Below are 23463 nucleotides of genomic sequence, written 5' to 3' on the forward strand. Positions count from 1 at the left end.
ACTTTCTTAAAACAGTTTGCAGTGTATTGACTCCACAGGTGACAGAGCCCAGACTATGAAACAGCGCCCCCTGTCTGTCAAATCCTCTCAGCCTTTAACACAGTTTAAGAATAGACTGAAAACACCTCTTCTTCCTGGTATTTAATCCTCGCTACACAGGATATCTCGGTGTTGTCCTTGTGTCTTGTGTCTTGTTTTGTTGTTTTAAATGTGCGACATAAATAAAATTGAATTAAACTCTAGAGGACGTTAACTGTTCACGGTAAATGTTATAATTTACACAACATCAACAGGTGACCTCACTGTGAGCGTCACTACTTCCTGTCCAGATTTTGTTTTACCAAATTACGTTAAAATGAATAAATATTTAAAGATGAGGCAGCGGACAGGGAGCTGCAGGTGGATGTTAAACACGACGCAAATAAAACAAATACTTCTGTGTTTAGAAAGAGACATAATAAACATAAGAAATACTAAAACAACACCACAAACTGAAGTATTCTACATGTACAAATAATTGGGTAATATTTATGTTAATTAATTTGAATTTTAATAGGTTAGTTGTTCTTTTAATGTTTTACAATTTTAATAAAAGTGACTGTTTTCTCTGAGACACAGTGTAACGCCTATGTCCTCCTATATTTTCAACAAATACTATTTATTTTTATTTTTGTATTAATTCTCTGCAGGTTTTAATCGGCTTTAGGTCACGCTTCAGTGGGAGGCTTTACATGTCAGTCAATATTTCCGATGTCACGTTGGAAATAAATGTTTCTGGCCTGTTTTAAGTTTCCAGGGGGCGCTGGAGAGTCATTTTTAGATGGATAGAAAGATAGAATTTAAATCCACACATTCATTTTATCCAGGTCCTCAAATACACAAACTCTGCTGTTTTTATTTTCAACAAATACTATCTATTTTTATGTTTTTTTTAAATTTTATTATAGTTTTAATTCTATGCAGCGTCGCCCTTGTACCTGAGTTTTAAGACATTTTAATTTGTCTGATGTGTTTACTGGGACAATCCTGCATCTTTTTAGTAGTTTCAATATTATCGTTTATCTCAATCTTTCTCTGTAGTCGCCTGGGATCCAGAACACAGACTTTTTCACTTCTTTACAAAGACGTTCGCTCTGATCACCGGCGAATCTCCCCGTTTTCAGATGAACGTGATTGACAGGTGGATTAGCCAATCAGGGACACACGTGGTTAGTCCGTTTCGCGAAAAAATAAAGCAAATTCAGGGTGGATTTCTGTAGAATCACTGAGCGAAGCCTAAACTCTTAATCTGATTTTATTTGTAGATCATATCTGACCAATGAGCTCCTTCGTTTCACATGTTTCACCGAAAAAACCCAATCTTTTCTTTAAGTTCCTTCTCTCCGTGGCGGCGTTTCGAAACTGTGTGTGGAAGTACAGCTACACTATGACCCGTTTTCTTGTTAACCTGATGCTACAGCAGTCACAGCAGGCCGACCCAGCTCCATCTGCGCTGCCTGTTCCTCTGCGCGCGTGTGTGTTACGTGCGTGTGTTTGTGTGCGATTGTATTCTCCTTCATAGCGGCGCATTAATCACATGACACTGGCCTTCAGAGCTGCTAAATCCCTGTCCGTGGCGTCTCCGTGTGTGTATACCGCTGTACATTAATGACATATCTTACGTACGTGTGTGTGTGTGTGTGTGTGTGTCGGCTGTGTGCGCTTCTCCCGCCGCTCGCCCACACAAATCAACTGTGTGTGTTTGTGGAGAGGTTTACGCTCACTCTGGTCTTGGTGTGTTTTGTGCCTTGGGCTGTTTGAGCTCCTGGAGTCTAAGCCCAGTGTAGCGGTGAAAGTCCTGCTGGACAGCCTCGGCGCGGCTAAGTGCGCTTACAGCCGCCGCAAAGTTACTTCCGAAAGTAAAACAAAGTGCGCTCAGTTCGTGGCTCCTTTCGACGGCGAGGAGCGTGAGCGGAAGACGAAACCGTACACCTACACCTGTCACGAAGCCACGGCATGGATCTGTGCGTTTTTATACAGATGGATGTCAGTCTAGTCTCTCAAACCCGGTCCAACGTGATCGTCCAATCAGATCGGGTTATTTCAGTGACACACGTGAAACGAAGGAGCTCATTGGTCAGCTGTGATTTACAAATAAAATCAGGCTGACAGAGTTTAGGCTTCGCTCAGTGATTCTACAGAAATCCGTCCTGAATTCGCTTTATTTTTTTCGATACAAACGGACCACGCTTGCCCCCGATTGGCTAATCCAGCTGTCAATCACATTAACTTGAAAACGGGGAGATTCGCCGGTGATCAGACCAACATCGGATGATTGAAGCTACTTAAACGACGCGGGATTGTCCCAGTAAACACATCAGATAAACTAAAGCGTCTTAAAGCGTCTTAAAAATGGCTCTCCAGCGCCCCCTGCGAACTTAAAACGGGCAGAAACGTTTATCAATTACGCTCATTTGAAAACGGGGAGAGTCACCAGTGCGACGGTGGCTCAGTTGGTAGAGCATTTGCCCACTGATCTGAAGCTCAGCCGTTTGAATCCTGCTCTGGAAATAAACATCATCGGTCGAGCGGAAAAATCCAGCGACCCACAGGTTGACGGTGCGATTCCGGCTCTCACAAATGAACGCTGTTGTTGTGTCATTGGGCAAGACACTTAACCCCCTTCCCCCTGTGTCTGTGTGCGCTGGTGTGTGAGTGTAATGTACCATTTACCAAATAAAATCACATTTCTCTCACCTCAGATTAACATTATTCATATTTCTGATACGGTGGACCACGCACGTCTCTCATTGGCTAATCCACCTGTCAATCACGCCCAAATAAGGAGATTCACCAATGACCAGAGAAATACTGCGATAAACGATAATATTGAAACTACTTTGAACCAAATTTGAAATAAACAGGGACATTTAAAGACCCGAGCCGCAACAAACTACAGAATGAAGCAATAATCAGACATAAAACTTATTTATTTAACCCTCTACGGCTCAAATCTTTCCTTATTACGTCAACATAAGAAAAAAGGAATTCTCCACGTAAAATATACTGAAGGATAAGTCGGTGCAGTGATTAAACAGGTCGAACTGTATCACAAAGACTTAATCGTAATATTAATGAAGAAATATTAAGAATGATTCAGGCTGAGTTAACACTTGGTTAAGGGATTAGGAGTTAGGATTTAGGAGTTAGGATTTAGGAGTTAGGGTTAGGAGTTATGGGATTAAGAAAGTAGTTACTAAAACCAAACATGACTCCTAACTCCTGACTCCTGACTCCTAACCTTAACTCCTGACTCCTGACTCCTAACCTTAACTCCTGACTCCTGACTCCTAACTCCTGACTCCTGACTCCTGACTCCTAACTCCTGACTCCTGACTCCTAACTCCTGACTCCTGACTCCTAACTCCTGACTCCTAACTCCTAACCCTGACTCCTAACTCCTAACTCCTTTCTCCTAACTCCTGACTCTTAACTCCTGACTCCTAACCTTAAGTCCTAACTACTGACTCCTAACTCCTGACTCCTAACTCCTGACTCTTAACTCCTGACTCCTGACTCCTAACTCCTTTCTCCTAACTCCTTTCTCCTAACTCCTTTCTCCTAACTGCTTTCTCCTAACTCCTTTCTCCTAACTCCTGACTCTTAACTCCTGACTCCTAACCTTAAGTCCTAACTACTGACTCCTAACTACTGACTCCTGACTCTTAACTCCCGACTCCTAACTCCTTTCTCCTAACTCCTTTCTCCTAACTCCTTTCTCCTAACTCCTTTCTCCTAACTCCTTTCTCCTAACTCCTTTCTCCTAACTCCTGACTCCTAACTCCTGACTCCTTCGTAAAATAATAAACCATTTCTTCAATGTTATTAAGTGTTTGTTCATGTTTGTTAAGGATAATTAAAGTGTAGTTCTCATTAAATGCCGTTTACAGAAGTGGGTCAACCTCGCTCATCTGTTCAAAACTCAAACTTCGTTCCATCTCTTTACTCTCGCTCGTCTTTTACTTTATTAATGTGAGTTCTGTTTGTGTTTGCGTGCGGCAGGAGTGAAGTGGAGCAGTTGTCTTTGGAGCGGCGCCACCTTTCGGACACAGTGAAGAGTCTGAGAGCACGCTGTGTCGTCCTGGAGCGGCAGTGTGTGCAGCACGGACTCATGCACCAACGGATGAAGGACAGGTACCCCCACTTTAAACACACCTGTGACCATCAGGGGCGGAGCCATAGACTGTGAGCGCGACGTCACCCGCGGCGTTCGGCTACAGTTAAATGAAGCTAATCCAGGCTAGCAGTCATATTTCGAATTCTGCCCGCGAGTATCATAGCAACCGAAGAGCCAATCAGGAGCGAGTTCATTTAACATGTAAATAGAGATCTTTTTAACAATGGAGCGTACCCCCCACCGATCTAATTTAAATGTAATTAGCTCCTGTAGTGATTTATAAAAGCGAATATGGAATTATTATTTTATTGGAGTCAAGATTGGATGTGTTATCAAAGTGGGGCAGAAAACTTTGGGGGACTATTGACCGTTCTGGGGGGGAGACTAGGGCCCCCTCAAGCCCCCCCACTGGCACCACCCCTGGTCACGATTATCAAGACCAAAATAATTATGATTAACAATAATATCAGTAATTATTAAGTGGATGAAAGATTTTATGGATATGAATAATTATAATTGTAATATTATGAATGAGTTCCATATAATTGTATCGTCAGGGAGAAGTTGTTTTGTTGGCGATTCTCACGTTTACGTAAAACTAATGATTATTTTCGAGCCTTTTCATCGCGATAAACGATATTACTGTTTACCGTCCCATCCCTTGTTCACATATTATTATAAAGAGGGATAGAGCTCGCAATAGTAATTTGCGCTGTGCCGTCAAATTGAGAAAAAAAAAGTCGTCGTGCTGCAAACATGGCCGACATTTCACAAGTGATTTTAGACGAAGGGGCACGATTGTCGCGATAATCAATATATATCGACTTTTTGGCAAAGTTTTGTTCTAGTTTTTAGCTCTGTGATGAGATTTAAGCTGTAAAAGTGTGAATTAATAAGGTTTATGACTCATTACAGATGCAAATTAACGACTAAACTGTTTCATTCTGCTGTTTATTTATCGCAGCTCATGATTTTGAACAGTATTGTAGATTTATAACAGCTTTTGTGGTTTAAATCTGCTCGTTTTTTTTTTATGTCAGTGGCGTAAATTAGTTTCAATATTATCGTTTATCGTCTATATTTACTTCAGCGATATATCAAACTTTGAAATGTGTTATCGTGACGCGGCTACTATGTTTTTATACAGCGCTTTTCCACGTTTAAGTCATTCAAAATGCTTTACGCTCTACCAACTGAGCCACTGTCGCCCCAGTTCAACCTCCCTGTGGCAGTAACGCACATTTTCCCTCATTTCTTAAAAAAAAATTAATAAATAAATAAAAGTTAGCGATGAGTTTCTTTGCTTAACCCGCTAAAGTGAGATCTGCTGTTTACCTTTTGGACTCCTATACGCGCTCTTCTCTCGGGCGTATGCTACACTCTGCCTGCGCGGCCCCGGGGTGCGGCTGGCGTCGGGCCCGGTGCTCCGGTGTGGGTGCGGTTGTGTGGGAGTTGTTGCCCCGCCTCGGCAGGATCACTACCCCGGCGCCCCCCCCCCCTCCCTCCTCAGACGCACAGAGCCACACTTTTCTCCCTGGTTCTGTCACTGACACTACATATTGTCTCCCACCCACTGGCGTTAACCTGTCGACTGCCGCCGCGCTGCCAAAAACAAAGTTTACCGAGTCACAGCTGCCTCCCGGTTCTGTGCGACCGCTGCGTTTCGTGGACGGGAAAAAAACTGAAGTTGTCATAAAGTGTGAAGTATGAATATTCTGTACGTTTATGCACATATGTTATGGTGGTATTTTTATAAGTGTGTATGTGGCTCGATATTGCATGTTCTCAAGAGGCTTTAGAGCAGGAGTCTGACTGCCAAAAGTGGATTGGCTGGGAAGTTGGCACCCAACTTCTCCCGTCTCCCAACTGAACCACGATAATCACTCTTGGCATTTAGTGAGTTTTATTTTCTGCTTTGACACTTACTGGGATGATGAGTACTCCTGATATTGTGAGCCTCCAGAGCTCGGTTCTGCAGCAGGTCAGTTTACACCAGGGTTTGACCGGGAAAAAACATTTACACTGGTGCATTTATAGACGTTATGTTTAATGGCTGGCTGCGTTGTTCAGTTTTTTAGCTCTAAAAGTTCCTGTTGTTTGTCTAGAAGTTGTCGTACATATGGTGGTTTGCCCTTCGATAATTGAATACACGAGTATACGTTCTGTGGTTAGCCGCGTGGCCCGTTCTCTGGGTGGGCGCCCTGCCGTGCTGCTTGGGGGTTAAGGTGTATGTGTTAACAAGCTGGTGCAAGTGGGTTCAGTATCCAGAGCCCCGCCCCCCCCCCACAGCCTCTCCATCGGCCTGCAATCTGTGCTGCGAAGAGCGGCGGCAGCGCACCACGCACAAAACATTTGGAAAATCAGCTTGATTTATTTTTACATGGGCGACATGATGCCAAGCTACACAGGGGTTTTTAGCACACAATGTTTTGCAGCACCAATTATTTATTTATTTCACTATTTCTGTGTCGCTTTTTGTTTTTTTTCCCTTTTTCCTTCCAGCCAAGAAGAGTTTCAATGGAAAAGGAGGCGAGCATCTGATTTAACGGCTATGTAAAATTAATATAAACACAATTATAACTATAGTTTTACAAAGAAACTTGTTTACTTTTTTCTGTGTAGCGACGAAACAGCCTGACTCTTATCTTTCATTAGTGAGATTTTGTATTTGAGTCGTAGCGTTTTAATGCGTTTTTAGAGTTTAAAGAGGTGTGACATCAGCATTTAAAAGGGCTGAAATAAGCTAATTGCAAAAAATTGACACAAGAAAATGCAATATTAGTGTTTTTAATCACAAAAAAGATCCAGTGTAAATGTGCGTGGCGTCTCTTTACCTTCATTTTGGTCAAATTTCAGACATTTTTTGTGATCTAAACAACTCAAACTGGTTAATCGAAAGAATAATTTCCAGATTAATTCATTTAACAAACAGTTGCAGCTCTATATCATCTCAAATCTCTTCACTTTTGCACAATTACTGTATTTAAATGTGTAGAAACGTTCATCTCCCTATAGATAAGTGACGATATTTCAGGTCCAGTACCAAACCTCCGTGCGTCTGGTTATGTGGACTCAGTTGTGTGTGGTTTGTCAGCTCTTCCTCACTGTTGTCTTGTCTTACTTAGCACCGCCTGTTTAATTTTCTGCTTGTAGACTTTTGAAACAGTTGAACTTTTCTCCGCTCTCCTCCACCGCTTCCTTCCTTTTCAGTCTGTAGCAAACGGCACACAACCTTGTCACCCCACAGCTGCTGTCAGGCTGTTTCACCAATTATCACATAGACTTGTACACACTTAGGTCACATACACTTACCCTCGTCACACACACAGCGACAGACCCGGTCGACACCACCGCAGTGTGCAGTCAGTGTGCGGTGTGCTGTGTGCCGTGTGCGACGTGAACAGCCTTAAAGCAGAACACAGCATATACGCAGATGTGCTGCAGATCCACAGGCTTCACTGGGCCATATGGGCTCCATGGAGAAAGATGGTGCGTGCGTCTGGAGCAGCGCTGAGCGGGGGGGGCGCTGCGGGGGGAGGGGGGCTGGAGGACGACGGAGGGCCATGTGCGGAAGGAGCTGTGCAAGCAGTTGTTGAAGTATGTGAGCCATGGGTGTGTGTGTGCGCTCCAGCACCAGAGGCTCCAGGAGATTGGTTAATGGAACAAATGGTCGCGGCGGGCCAGAGAAGAAGAACAGGCTGCTACCGCGGGCGCACGGACCGCCCCAGGCGAGGGCTGCTTCATCTGGGCTCCTGCCACCCACACTCCCCCACGCTCCCCCCCAAACAGATCCACGCTCACCCAAAGACCCACACACACTCCCACAGACCCCCACGCTCCCCCCAACCAGATCCACGCTCACTCAAAGACCCACATTCACCCACACACACACCTACACACCCCCACAGACCCCTAAACTCACACACACCCCCACCAGATCCACGCTCATCCACAGACCCACATTCACCCACACACACACCTACACACCCCCACAGACCCCTAAACTCACCCACACACACCCCCACCAGATCCACGCTCATCCACAGACCCACATTCACTCACATACACTCCCACAAACCCCTACACACCCCCACACTCCCCCCATGCTTCCCCCAACCAGATCCACACTCACCCACATACACTCATACACACCCCCATAGAGCCCTACACTCACCCCCACACACCCCCAGACTCAAATTCCCCCATACTCCCCCAGACCCACGCTCCGCCACTTCCCCTACGCACCCCCACACCCCCACACCCTCACAGACCCACACTCCCCCGCACACCCCCCAGACCCCAGAGTGTGCCATGCCCCACAAGCAAAAGGACGCTCCTCTTTAAACTTTTCATTTGCAAATGAAGTTGGCACAGGGAGCTTTTCTCAGTGTCATGTGTCTGTGTGTCCTGAGTGTGTGTCCTGAGTGTGTGTCCTGAGTGTATGCACTCAGGACACACACTCAGGACACACACTCTCAGGACACACACTCAGGACACACACTGAGACACGGGGCTGATGAGAGGATCACATGACCTGAGCGTGGGCCGGAGCAGCAGACATATTGTCTTTATCCCTTTACTATAAAGGACGTCACAGTGAGACCCAGTGCTGGAGCTTAAGCCGTCTGCTCATTTACATATTTAAGATCCAGCGACGCTCAAAATGTCATATTTCTTTTGAATCATTGTCCTTTTTTCTTTTAATACAAACACATCATAGTCAGACGTATTTGATGATGCATAGATCCACATAATACAGTTTTCCCTCCACATCTTCTGCTCTCCTGTCATCTACAAAGGTTGCCTCTGGGTGGCGCTAAAGTCCTCCTCTCCTGGTCCGTTGTCGTGGTCTGTGTCAGTCCCAGCTGGCTCGTGTAGCCGGGAGCGAGCGCAGGGCGGCGTGCTGAAAAAGCATTGTGAAGCGGTGGCTTTACGGCTCCATCACTCACACACAAACGCTCAGACATTTCAGCTCAGATGTCGCCGTAGCCAGCGGCTCACAAGCTGGAGCGTTAACTGTGCAAAGCTCCACATCTCCAGCCCCAGTCAGCGATCCTCACTAACACAACTTCATAAAAGTTAAAAAGCACCAACACCTGCCTCTGCTTCAGAAGTGACTACACAAGGAGTCAACTCTTTAAAGCCATGAAAGGCGCCGTCACACAGAGCTTGGCCCACGGCTCCACTTTTACTCTGTTTAAATGATAACGCGCCGTCAGCTCCACTCAGACCTGTGTGAATGTCACCGAACAATAAAAACTCCCATTTACAGCTGCTGCAGGCTCCGCTCTTAACCCCATCTGTGTTTAAATATAAGTGTCGTTCAGCCCAACCAACTGCCGACCTGCGCAAACAGAAAGAGCCTTTATCTGCTGCGGGTCTGATGAAAAACCACGTCTTATTCACCAGTTTTAACAGCAAGAAATACATAGATTTTTATTTATCACACAGCAGCAGAGTGGGTCATATTTTTTCACTTTTTCACAAGAATTCAAACTTAAAACAGTGAATAATTTTAACCTTAAGAGCCTTTTAATGCAGAATATTTGTCTGATTTATTCGATATTTGCATCATAAATAAGTAAAGTAAAGACTGACACGTTCCATCTTAGTTTAACACACCTCCAAAAGATACAAAAAAAACAACAACCCGTGTTTCTCGTTAAAACCTCACCTCTTCTGCTCGTTCTGATCTCACACTAAATCAAACACCGAAGGATGTGAAGCGCCCTGATCAAAATCAACAGTGTTCCCATGTCAAACGATGTGTGTTAGCAAGAGCAACAACTGGCGTGACAGGTTGGCGGCGCGGCAGAGGGGGCAACGCCGGGGGGCACGCGCACAAACACACACAGACACGCACGCACAAACACACACTCCAGTGCAGCGCGGTGCCAGCCAAGATTCTCTGGAGCTCAGGGCGGCCAGGGTGGCAGCAGCGGGCCGAGGATTGGGCAAAAATCTGGTTTGGTGAGTGTGTTTGTGTGTGTGTGTGTTTGCGTGCGCAGCTGCAGTCACGACGCCACGACGCCCCCCGGCCGCGTCGCTGTAACCAGGCGGGCACAGGTTTGGCGCGTCAGGACGGGCCGCTGGGTTTGGACGAGGGCGCGCGCAGCAGCAGTGATGAAGGGCCACGCGCGCGAATAAGGAACGAATCCAGGGCCAAGACGAGGATAATTGAATCGAACTAATTAGATCGAGAAGTGAATAACCTCCTAATGAACAAACGTGCTTAACCGCGTCCATTTCTTACTCGCTGAATCACTCGGCGTCGGCGTCACGGGACCGACGCTTCTGCAAAACATGAACAGCCATAAAAATAACTTAAATCGCCAGGAAACTTTTAAACGTACACGACTTCAAATGAGTAAATGAGCGTCGACTGGAATCGCTCTGATCGTTTTCCAAAGACAATCGTGTTTCCGAATGTAAAACGTAAACTCTCTTTTAATACTTTCACAACATGGCAACATAAATAACTGTTGACACGTTGCCTAAAGACACACGTTCTTAATTCGGCTGTGGGAATTTCAGTTTTGTAAATGAAATCGTTCTTGGCCTAATTAAAAAAAAAGAAAAAATCCTGATTGTAAGATCTTGCCTTGATCAATATGTACTTCATTAAGCTCGCAGACATACAGCGAAACATTTGCTCGGAAGCATATTTCGAAGTCATCTCGTTAACACATGCTATTTTAATATATATTTGTAACAGTGGCTCCTGTCGCTGCTGCAGCTCAAACCCACACGAACACCGAGTCAGATGGGGCTCGCTGAATGACAGACCCAAACGCCGCCGCTTCCAGACTACAGTTTTTTTTTCAGTTTTTTTTTTTTTCATTCCTCTCAAAACATGACGATAGCACTTTCCCTTTGGACCGTGCCTTCAGGACATATGCTTTTTCCACCTGTAAATAAATATGCAAACACGAGCGCGGAGTTTCGGTGGGGACGCGCTGCTGTACGCCACCGAGACGCGCGCCACCTTACTAGCGTCTGCGCGTCTTGTAATTAATCTCTTTAGTAGCTGCGGTCGATGCCGCTGCAGATTGCAAAGCCCGGGTTTGATTGTGAGCACGTCTGGGGAAATTACTGCAAAAAGTGCCTCGCAGCTAAACTTGCTTTTATTTTGTCGGGGAAAAAAAGAGTAAAAAAAAAAAGCTGGAAAAAACCTCGTGGTTGTAGATGTTTTGGAGGCGGTCGCGTCGCGTCAGTGGAGGGTAGGGGCCAGCAGGTGGTGTCCTTTCCCCAGGTCACGCTCAAAAGCACAGGAACGTACAGATGTCCCATAATGCATCAGCTGTAAATTATTGAGCGCGATCACACAAGATGTAGAGCAGGTCGTTTGGAGAACTAAGATTATTCGTGTAATCTGAGCGGAATTAGGCTGGAGTGTGAACGACGGAGGACGATCAGCACAAATATCCTCACGTAACACGACAGTTTCATCTTTTTATTATTATTTTAAACGTGTAATATTTGTGTAAAGTTCTGCAGCAACACCTGAGATCTCGCGGCTTTTTACGCTCGCTTGAAAATTACTGAAAAATGTATGTAAATTTCTCCAAAAATCGTAATTATAATCATCTTTTTTTTTTAAATCGGTGTAATCCTGGACCTGTTACTCAAACTTCTCCTCATCCATGTTCTCGCTTTAACTAAACCTGATTTATGTTTGTCCCATCGGGCCGTTCCCAGTCCAACCCCTCTCCCCGCGGCGGTGGGCAGAGGCGCGCCAGCCCCTCTCCCCTGCATGTGTGTGTCTGTGTGTGTGTGTGTGCTGGTGTAGGCCAGTGCCCGTCCATTAAGCTGTATTAAGCCCTAATTAATGAGTGTGCCAGTCGACGGAGGCCAGTTATTGGATTTGCTGCTTTAGCTGCTGGACGGAGCGCCGCTTTAATCACACTCTCGCTCTGGCGGCTGCCGGGAGCCGCGAGGTGAGAGCTGAGGTGGATTACAGGTGTACGTTGTGTAACAGGGCCGTAGGCGTGCCGTCCCGGGTCAGACGGACACGGAGCCTCTGTAAAGCCAGGCTTTACCTGCTCTGTTACATAAACCCCACAGCACAGGGCGGATCTAAGGCCGTGACCTTTGAACCCTGTACACACCAGCAAAAGGTTTTAAACTCCTCAGCGTTTCCTTGTCTGTTTTTTGACGTTATTTAGCCCCACCCACTTTTGTCAGCGCTTCCGGTTAAGCAGAAATCCCACTAATTTTAATGCAGATTTTGGGAAATGTTCTGCTGCTAATTATTATGTTTATTTGCAACTTTTAGAACTGATTTACTGTTAAAATTCCGAGCCCCATGTGACGGCAGCGGCGCACACAAGTAATTCCCGAACATTTTTTTTTTATTGACTACTGCCTTTGCATTATTATTATTTTTATTTTTATTTTTTTATTTATATTTATTTTTATTATTATTATTTTTACATACATTTTAGTTTTATTCTTTTAATTTTTTTTTTTTATCATTTATTTATCATATTTTTCCCATTTAAATTGAACATAATTAGTCACTTCAAATATGAAATTAGTCCATTCTAAACTTAAACTTCCTAGTATTTTGTACGTTTTTCAGGATCCGTTTTACGTCTGAACAGTGACACAGTTTTAACGTGTTGATTTTTACCTTTTTAACACAGTGTTTTGGCATCGATTTAGATTATTCCGCCGCAGACGCACAGCACGGAAACCAAAAACGTGTTTAATTTAAAAATACGGTTTTCTGGAATAATTTTCTTAACAAACCGTTTGCATTTTTATTACGTTTCAGATGTGACTCAGGCTCGTCTCTGCTTTGTGAGAAAATCTGTCACTTGAAACAAACATGGAGAGGCCAAACAGCAGGGTGTGTGTGTGTGCGTTTGTGTCGGGGTGTGTGTGTGTGTGTGTGTGTGTGTGTGTGTGTGACCTTTAGGTGCTGTTTGGGCTCCACACTGGGGCTGACGCTCCCTCTGCACTTTGACAGGTCAGATCTGTGTCAACACGACTGTAAATTTATCACATTTATGATTTAAGTTTGATTAAAAAAAAAAAAAAGTGTCTATTTAACTGTAAAATGTTCTAATCAAAAATACAATTACTCACGTTCTTAATGATTTGTGAGCTCGTTAAACCCCCAAAACCTGGAGCAAAGCCATTTTTCTAATCTAGAGTGGTTCAGATATTACATAAACATAACTGTCGCTAAATATAGCCCATCTTAATATTAAACGTGGGTCTATTTCTTCTTTCTGCTTTATTTTAAACCATATAGAGCTAAAAATTTTGGAGTAATCTGATTTTAATTATTAACCAAAGTTTCCAGGCACTGCAGATGGAAAGGAGCAGGAGATAAATCTGGTACAAATCGTCTTTTCTTTTGTAAAATTCATACATTTGCGCACGGCCCCTGGTAAATAAAGGATAAAGAAAGAAATTATTCGCTGATTTTACCATAAACTAACATCCACAGAGCGCGAACCTGGAAGTAGCGTGAAAAATAACACAGGAAAAAACAGTGTAAAAAATCTTTAACAATACTACAGCTCGTTACAACTACAAAGACCATGATGCTTTGCTCTGTTCTACTACAAAACAGTGAAACGTGGAAAACACAGTGACTTTTTAGGGGTTGTTTTTCATCCAAACTGCGTGCACTTTCACATAATATCAAAATAAATCCAGCACCAAAGGGTAAATGAGTTTGGACACTCCCTCTCATTCAGGGTTTTTATGTTTTTGTTATTTTTACTTTACTTCCTACATTTTAAATACACACAGAAAACGTCAGATATATGGAATTATGTAGTTAAAAAAATGTAAAATAACTCGACTAAATGTTTTTCGACAAAGCAAAGGGAGATTACTCTGAGGATTAAAATATAAAATCTATGAAATTTTCTTTTATATAATTACATATATCTTATTTCATATATTTGAAGTCTCCGTGTGTATATAAAATGTAGAAAGAAGTAAAAAAAAAAAAAAAAGTTAAATATTTTTCGACAAAGCGAAGGGTGGCTGCTTTGAGAATTTGAATATAAAATTAAAAATTAAAAAAAATGTAGATTTATTTTAATACATATAACATATAATTCTATATATCTTACTTCATATATTTGAAGTCTTTCGTGTGTATATAAAATGTAGAAAGTAGTAAAAATAAATAAAAGTTTAATATTTTTCGACAAAGCAAAGGGTCAGTACTTTTAGAATTTGAGTATGATTATTATTTTTTTTTATTATTAGTTATTTATTTATCTTCATATATTTGAAGTCTTCCATATGTAAAAGAAAAAAAACAACCTAGAAAGTAGTAAAAATAATAAATAAAATAATAAATAAAGTAAAGGGTGACTACTTTGAGAATTTTAATATTTATAAAAAAAATAAAAATGTTGCTTTATTTCACGTTTTTTTCTTTCCTACATAATTCCACGTATCTTACTTCATATATTTAATGTCTTACGTGTGTATATAAAACAGAAAAAACAGCGTAAACAAATTAAAAAAGTTAAATATTTTCCGACAAAGCAAAGGGCGAATACTTTGAGAATGTGAATATAAAACAAAAAAACAAAATTAGTCGAGTTATTTCACTTTTTTTCCTTATTTTTTTTTCCTTTTCTGCATAATTCAATACATATTATTTCATTTATTTATTTATAGAAACCAGTAAAAATAGTTAAAATAAACCGGTTAAAGCAGATGAGTCCAAAGTTTCGCTCGTGTACATGTATCTGTATATCTGTGTATCCGTGTATCCGTGTATCCGTGTATCCGTGTACCCGTGTATCCGTGTATCCGTGTATTGTGTGCGGCACCTTGAAGTGGGGCAGGGAGCAGATTGCGGAGGAGAGCGAGATGTTGGGTTCGTCCTTCTGTCACAGGCGCGCCGCTCTGCCAACATGACCAGCAGGACGAGGGCAGCTGTCCACACCCCCTGGCTACATGCCCCGCCCACTACCCCCCCCCAACCCCACCACCACCGCCACCGCCACCGCCAGCCTCACAAACCCACCCTATTTTTAATGTTCCTCAAGACACACAGCGCCCCCATCCTCACCAATTATCGTCACCTTTCAACTTGATTAGGACGGGTAATGAAATATTTCTGTGACAACATGACATCATTACGACCGTACGAACGCGCTCCATATTGTCGGTTTTGATTTGGTCGAGAGGAGCCGGGTTTACGCGAAACAGAACTAAAAGAAAAGAAAAAAAACAACAACACTGGCCTACATATTGTCTGCAGCCTAAATCCACACGTTCCCCGTTTCCATACGAGGCATCTGCTGTGTGAGGGCACGCGCTCACGGCGGCAAACGCTCCAGCCAAATCAAGGCCAACAGTTGTTCTCATTTTTTTATTTATTTATTTTTTTTTTAATATATACGTTTATTTTTTGCTGCTTCTGCTGAGGTTTTTCTACGCAGGTTCTGTTTAGGTTTAATTAAAAATGAGTTTCATGTTTTTTCAGCGACTGAGTTGAAATTATTTGCAGTGAAGCTTAAAAAAAAAAACGCCCAAAAAAGCAAAAAAATATGTACTTTTTTTTACTCTTCAAATGCAGTATTTTGTAATATAACCTAATAATTATATTGTTTTTGTTACTGATAAAAAGTGTGTTTAAATGTTTGCGTTTCACTTTTTGATTTGGGAATAAATGATTAAAAAAATACAAAAAAGTAAATGAAAATTAAAAATATATACTTTACTTACAGACCATATGCAAATAACTAAAAAAAAATAAATAAATAAATAAAAATCTATCTTATTTGGCAATGCTAATAATAATAATAATAATAATAATAATAATAATAATAATAATAATGCACAATATGAAAAAAAAAAATCTACCTTACTTGACAATATGCAAATAATAATAATAATAAATTAAATAAATAAGCATCCTTCATTTTAAGAACTGATTGAACGCACAAACACAGTACAGATCCCTTAAAGTTTTTAAAAGCATTTAGACCTGTCACTATAATCACTACATCAACATTTTTGGTTATTTTTTAGGTTTATGATCAGATTTAAGCCGTAAAAGTTTGAATTAATAACTCGTCTGACTCATTCCAGACTCAAACTAACGACTAAAGTGTCTCAATCTGCTGTTTATTTATCACAGCTCATGATTTTGAACAATATTGTAGATTTAAAATAGTTTTTGTGGTTTAAAATCTGCTCTTGGGTTTTCGTCCGTGGCGTAAATGAGTTTAAATATTATCGTTTATCGTCTGTATTTACTCCAGCGATATATCAAACCTCAAAACGTGTTATTACGACGGCGCTAAAAACATTACTGACGACTCGGAGAAACAAAAACAAAACAAAAACCAAACGTCTGGCTCCATATGGCTCGCTATGCAAATGTGGATTCTCGTGAGCCGAGCCGTGTGAACCAGTTCGCCGCTGCCCTGTGAATGACTCGCCGAATGAATGGCTCCTCCACACACACACACACACACACACACACACCCGTCCCAGCTGGAAGAGCCACCTCCGTCACGCACGCACAGCCCCCCTGAATGAGGCCTTTGTCCGCGGCCGGCTGGTGTCACCGAGGACGGGCTAATTGGGACGTCCGGGCGCTAACTTTTTCTACCTGCAGTTTCCAAAAAGACGGCCCCGTTCTCGCCGTCGTCGCTGTGGCTCCAGATTTTAAAACGACTCGAGCTGAACCGAAGTAAAAAAAAAAGAAACAGAACGATAAAAAGTCCCGTGTATCCGGTGTGGTGTTAAATGCCAGGGAGGAGAGGCGGGTTTCAGTCGAGGCTTAAACTGCAGTAAAGTCTGAGAGGATCTGACAGACAGGGGGCGCTGAATCATCAAACTGACTAAAACTAAACTGTTCTTAAATTAAACTGCAGTGTCTCGCAGTGGGATAGAGTGGAGATGTTTCATTTTCGGGCCATTTCAGACCAAACGGACGTCAGAAAGAGCGACGCGTTTTTACAACTAATGAGACAAAGTGATGAAATGAGTTTAAATGAGTTGAGTCGACCGTTTGCAGCTGTGAACACTTTATAAAGATTATGTAACGTGTTGTATTTACGTGGGCTTTGGGGATTTGAAGTGTGTTTAGGTCTTGGGGATTTTCTGGTGCTTTCTATGTGTCATATTTACTCAAAATATTTACTCAGAATCATAATTATTCTTTCTGATTTTATGCTCGGGATTTGTTCAGACAAGTTGTAAAAAAAATATGAATCAATTTCAATAGAACGAACTCTCTCTGGTACAAACTCTGTCAAATACAAATGTAATAAGTGAAGTAGATGCAAAATGTGTTTTCGCTAACTTTCTGAATCAAAGTGCAAAGAGCCGCTCTGGAGGCTTTAAAGAGCCGCTCCGGAGGCTTGAAAGAGCCGCTCCGGAGGCTTGAAAGAGCCGCTCCGGAGGCTTGAAAGAGCCGCTCCGGAGGCTTGAAAGAGCCGCTCCGGAGGCTTGAAAGAGCCGCACGTGGCTCTTCAGAGAGTGGTTGCAGACCCTGGACTCGGCTCTTTAGGGTCAGACTCTTTAGGGTCAGACTCTTTAGGGTCAGACTCTTTAGGGTCAGACTCTTTAGGGTCAGACTCTTTAGGGTCAGGCTCTTTAGGGTCAGACTCTTTAGGGTCAGACTCTTTAGGGTCAGGCTCTTTAGGGTCAGACTCTTTAGGGTCAGACTCTTTAGGGTCAGACTCTTTAGGGTCAGACTCTTTAGGGTCAGACTCTTTAGGGTCAGGCTCTTTAGGGTCAGACTCTTTAGGGTCAGACTCTTTAGGGTCAGGCTCTTTAGGGTCAGACTCTTTAGGGTCAGACTCTTTAGGGTCAGACTCTTTAGGGTCAGGCTCTTTAGGGTCAGGCTCTTTAGGGTCAGACTCGTGCTCAGAGTAAATGAGTCCATCACACTGTGACCTCAGACGCAGCATCTTCAGTTTGTTCACAGTTGCGTAGTATCGTCCGGTCAGAGCTGATATAAAGTGACTCGTTTTATTCAGTTTGATTCTTTGTGGGTGTTTGTGGCTCTTGGTGTCGATGAGCTCATTTTTAAACCTCTCTCTGAAAACTGTAGATTTCTGCCTTATGTTTCAGCTTAAGTGTAACTTTTTATGTTCCATTTACTAAACAATAACTTTTTTTTTTTTTTTTAATGAATCAACGCAACCGTCAAGTTCGGGAAAAAACGAGTTCCCATGGCAACAGTTTGAAAGTTTACCATAGAGCCCGGTTATCATTCCTTGTCCGCGGTGAGTTACGTGTTTGCGTTGACACTTCCAGACCAAACCGTTTCTCGTTTCAGTTTCCGTCGCCGCCGCTCGCCCTTTTGTGTAAACTCTTTATTTGTCGAGCACAAGTCCAGTGACATTAAAAAAGTCTTTGTTCTCTCTCCCAATATTTACACCATTTGGCTGCGTACGAGGCGGGAGGAGCGTCTCAGTCAATATTGTGTGTGCGTGTGTGTGTTCACGTGTGTGTTCTCGCGTGTGTGTGTGTGTCGTAGGCTGCAGCAGTTGGACCGTCACTGTCAAAGCAGCGCTCAGCAGGTGTGTGAGCTGCTGGCCAAACAGAACCAGCTGATGCACGAGAGGAACGCGCTCGCGGAGGAGACGCTCGGCCGACGCGGCGAGGTACGGCCCAAACTTTTAAGACCCCGGGAAGACGACGAACTTCACTCAGCGTCGAGAAGTAACTGAATACAACTACTGCGGATACACACTCTGAGTAACTAACTGTTGGTTTTCTGGCGGTTTCAGATTACAGATACTTTTCTAAATTAAAAGAAGTACACGGCGAAGCTTCACGGTGTAATTTACGGAATTAGTGAGGAAAAAATACAGAAAACACGGCTTAATTTGACATAAAAATGCAGAATAAACAGCAACAAAAGTACAGATGTTTGCGATTATACGTCATGTTTTTTACGCTATCATTTAAAGGCAGCTGTAAAAGTATTCCAAGTATTCAAAGTGCAGTACTCTGATTAGCCCACGTTACAGATTACGTCGCAAAATACATTTAAATTTGGATATTTAAAGTATTCTTCCCATCGCTATGTGTCGTTTTAGTTTTATATTGTGAGTTATTACTTGTTTTAACGATAATGTTCCAATTTATCCCAAACATAACTGTAAATATCAGCTACAAATATATACTTTTTTTTTCTAAATACTCTTCAGTTTCATCATCTTTTAAAATCTGAAACGTTCAAGTCCCTCACGGCGAGCGCTCGACCTTGTACCTCCGATTGGGAAACGCCGGTTTAAGATGTCCGCCATTTTCTCCCGAGTCATTTCTATTAAAAACGATGTTATATTTTCGTGAATGGCAGTTGATCGCACGCAGAGTAAAGCGTCTAATGGTCCACGTTTGTTTCTACAGGTTCCCAGCGTGAGACGAGTGGACGCTCTGATCACGTGACCGCAGGATCACGTGACCGTCCACACTTGACCTTCTACGAGTCGGACTGTTGAACGTATCTGTCCCCCTAATGGACACAATGTGAAATGGACTTGAAAACTGTGAGATTTTATAGTTTAATTCAGGTTTTTACTTCGGGATCCACCGATTTAACCAAAGTATCGATAAAGATTTGAGTATCTGCTGATCCCCGATACCAACCGATACCAGAGAGTAGTGAAAATATAATAGTAAAAATGATCGTGATGTGTTTTGTAATCGCAGAACAGCTTTGGAAAAATACAAGTTTAACATCATGAGACGTTTTGGACCAACACTGTTCAGTAAATCGTCTTATCACCGATTTATCGACCAAAATGAGATATCGACTGAACCGGAAATGTTCAATACAAAAACAAACACGTGGATTATTCTTCAGCCGTTTTGTTTCTTGAGGCTTTTTTTTCACTCAAGTTTTTATAAAATAATACAATAGAAAAAGAGATATAAGATTTGAGCTGTAGGAGGCTGGAAAAATCACTTCTATGATTCTTTATAGACACAAACTAAAGCTAAAGTCTTATTCTGCTGTTTATCTTGTGCACATAGACTGTATATACAAGAGGACGTAGCTAAACTGCTAACCCCTCGACTCTGACTGTACCTGCTGCTTCAGACTCGTCATTTTGATCTTAAATGTTCGTATTAACCCGCTCTACATGATCCTGGGTTCATTTTTTAAATTTTTTTATTTGAGTTTTTTTTTTTTGTGGGTTATTTTTAGTTTATTAATACAAATGTTTTGTTTATTTTCTTCATTTTTTTGTTATTTTGAGGTTTTTTTTGTTGAGTTTATTTTGAGTCATTTTTTGTTTTGTTTTTTTAAGTTATATTTAGTTTATCAATACATTTTTTGTTTATTTTCTTCATTTTTTTAGTTATTTTAAGTTTGTTTTTTAGTTATTTTGAGTTTTTGTTGTTTTTTTTCTTAATTATTTTGAGTTGATTTATTTTATGATTTGTTATATTCAGGGTTTTTTTAAGTTATTTTGAGATTTTTTTTTTTTTTTTTTTGAGTTATTTTGAAGTTTTATTTTGTCTATATATTTTTTATTTTTATCTGTCCCCTCTCTCTGTCTCTGCTGCTTCAGACTCATTTTGGTCTTAAATGTTCGTATTAACCCTCTACATGATCCTGGGGTTTTTATTTCACTTTTGTGTCTGTAAATCAAGATATGAACATTAAAAACAGACAAATCCGGCGCCTTCTCTCGCCCGCTCTCTGCTAAACCAGCGATCTGGACGGGAGGGGTCGTTACCTTCAACATCCTCACTCCTGATTGGCTCTTTGGTCGCTATGATACTCACGGTCAGAATTCCTAATATGGAAATCGACTCCAAATTAGCCGCTATAACTGCTAGCCTCGATTAGCTTCAGTCCACGTCTTTATTCAGTCTTTTTGCACCTCACGTTTTTTTTAGAATAGTTTTTTGGGGGATAATCGGTTAGTTTCAAAATGATCGCAGCCTATCGTACCATTTTTATTCCATCAGTGCCTCCCTACAGTTCATTATTCCCCTCGTGAGTCTCCTTTTTTCACTTCTAGACACATTTACACAAGACGCCGACACACACAGGCAGCAGATTGAGATAGTGCTTTATTGAAGCTGTAAGAAGGAAAATAATGTGCATCCCTATCATAAACATTTCATGTGTAAAAATACTAAGGATGTTCAGTGTAAAAAACAGCTTCATGTCGATGGAGTCGCCGTAGCTCCGCGTCCTGACGAGGAGGAGGGCGGAGCTTTTACACGGCCGTTTCGGATCTGCTTTTGTCTGAAAAATATTCGTCCCCAGCGCGGTCCCTTTGGTCAACGACACCTCACGAAGTCGACTCGACGAGGCGGCGGAAACTCGACCGCTCGAACAGCTGTAGTTTCGGACAAATCTGATATAGTTTGTGTTATGAGCCTTTCTCAATGAGTTATTAATAAATGTGTCTCATGCTTCTCGTAATGAACGTTATTTAGACAAGTACCGGAGATGGAACGGAGGGTTTGGACGGGGCGTTGCAGACATGAGGGCGAGTACGAGAGACCGGTCCAGATATCGGAGCACTTCACTCGTTTCTGGTGAGCGCCGTCCGGTTATAACAGCAGTGATTTTTATTTACAGAGCAGCGTAAAGAGGAGACACTACAGGAGTGGCTTTTGTCGTGACAGATGTAGATTACAAACGGCAGCAGCTTAAAACCGTGAAACGCGACGGTTCCACGAAAGTCCGAGGGAACGTGTAAAGCTCTGTGTGTGTCCAAAGTTTACTAAGATCCGCCTCCTCCATCTGCGACAATGGAGCGAAGTTTCCTGATTGCTCGACACCTTTGACGTTCGACCGTGTCTTCGAACTCTCGTCAGCGCCTTTTCTGACTTTTTCCCCGAACAGGAAGAGTTGGATAGAGAGAGAGAGAAAGAGAGAACTTTATAAACGCAAAAGACGACGTCGCCGGATCCGCTTCTACAAACGTTTTCGAACTGACCGAGAGGCTGGCGAGTGCGAGGCCTGAAATCGGACAGCGCTGGCGTCGGGGACCAGCCGGTGCTACTGTCCTTCAGGTTTTCGACAGCTCGGCGCTTCAAAGCTAACAGTGATATACAGAGGGAATATGTGCTTTAAAATCCTTAAAAAAACATAAAGCCTAAATGTTTTCTTTAAAGCCGAGCTGAATCAGTCGCTTCTGAAAAGTAGTGAAACGGGGAGAGCGCCGCGGCCAAAGCTATAAAGGAGCGTTTTGATGAACTCTGGTTTCTAATGATTTTGGCTTTAAGTTGCACGTAGAGCCAGAACTCCTCGCCACAGACCTGGGTCAAATCAAAGCTGAAATCCTTCCAAACACTCGGCAGTGCTCGCCCGCCGCCGCTGCCAGCTGGGCGCGATTTGTAGTCATTTTTGAACTGCGCCGCGTGCCAGGCAGGCGCAATTGATCAAGCTCTCACACAAGTATATTTCATGAGAGTTGTGACTGGGGGCCCGGTTGCTGCGGACACGGGACTACGGCGTACGGGCCCGCGCCATCCGGCATCCGCCATCCGCCGTCCTGCGAGCGTTTCGGACTATCGCGCGTAAAAGGAGGCGTTCGTTTTTCAGAAAGACAGTAGATTAAAAACGACGCCCCTTCGTACTAAAACATAAATAAATACATTAATAAAAATTCAAGTTCTCAATAATAATAAAACATTCACATAAATACGCTGGAATGCAGTCGTCTACCCCCTGAACTCAAACATATGTGAACACAAACACATTAGTCCGGGCGCTAATCGAAAAGCAGAAGAGGAATAATAACCGACACGTTCCATATTTGAAGTGCTAGAAGTTACAAGTTCGTCGACTTTCTCTGAGCTAAACCGTAAGGCTTACTCGGCTTGTGAAGACAGGAGTTTAGGGGGCGGGACTTTTGAAGACTGGAAGACATGACGAAGCACGTACAAGGTCCAGACCGGAGAGGGGACAGGACGCCTCGGGGGAAAAAGCCCGGGGAGTTTAGCGGGTACTTTTGAGCGACCTGCTTCGACCGTTAACTCAAAACTCAAAACTCAAAACAAAAAGCACTTGCTGTTCATTACATTCATCAAGCTGCGGTTTGAAACTTCAAAACGACTCTCTTCTTCTCAACTTCCACGTCACCACGTAAAGCTAACCGACACAATCCAACGTTAGGAGAACTGAGGGTGACCAGACGTTTTCACATCGACCCGGGACAGTCCCAGTTTGGAGCCTGGCGTCTGAGAGGATTTATCCAAAAACAGTGATATGTCCCAAATGTCACTGTTTTTAACCCGTTAGATTAGATATATTGTCATTTGTTTAGCTAAAATCACAGACTGTATATATAAATGGACATAGCTAACCTGCTAGCCGCCGCGTTTCAAAC

The 23463-nt window shown here is 42.6% G+C and overlaps 1 protein-coding gene across 1 annotated transcript in view; it reads left to right on the plus strand.

Moving 5' to 3' along the window:
• The window catches only part of sdccag8 (SHH signaling and ciliogenesis regulator sdccag8), a 52955-nt gene extending 32021 nt beyond the window's left edge, over positions 1-20934 (plus strand). Inside the window, exons 16-18 of the mRNA XM_033979348.2 lie at positions 4042-4173; positions 18636-18762; positions 19514-20934. Coding sequence (XP_033835239.1) covers positions 4042-4173; positions 18636-18762; positions 19514-19552 — 298 coding nt within the window. The 3' untranslated portion in view covers positions 19553-20934. The remainder of the gene's footprint in view (positions 1-4041; positions 4174-18635; positions 18763-19513) is intronic.
• Positions 20935-23463: the final 2529 nt, after the last annotated feature.

The sequence above is a fragment of the Periophthalmus magnuspinnatus genome, chromosome 15 (genome assembly GCF_009829125.3).
Source record: "Periophthalmus magnuspinnatus isolate fPerMag1 chromosome 15, fPerMag1.2.pri, whole genome shotgun sequence".
In the NCBI taxonomy this organism is placed as follows: Eukaryota; Metazoa; Chordata; class Actinopteri; order Gobiiformes; family Gobiidae; genus Periophthalmus; species Periophthalmus magnuspinnatus.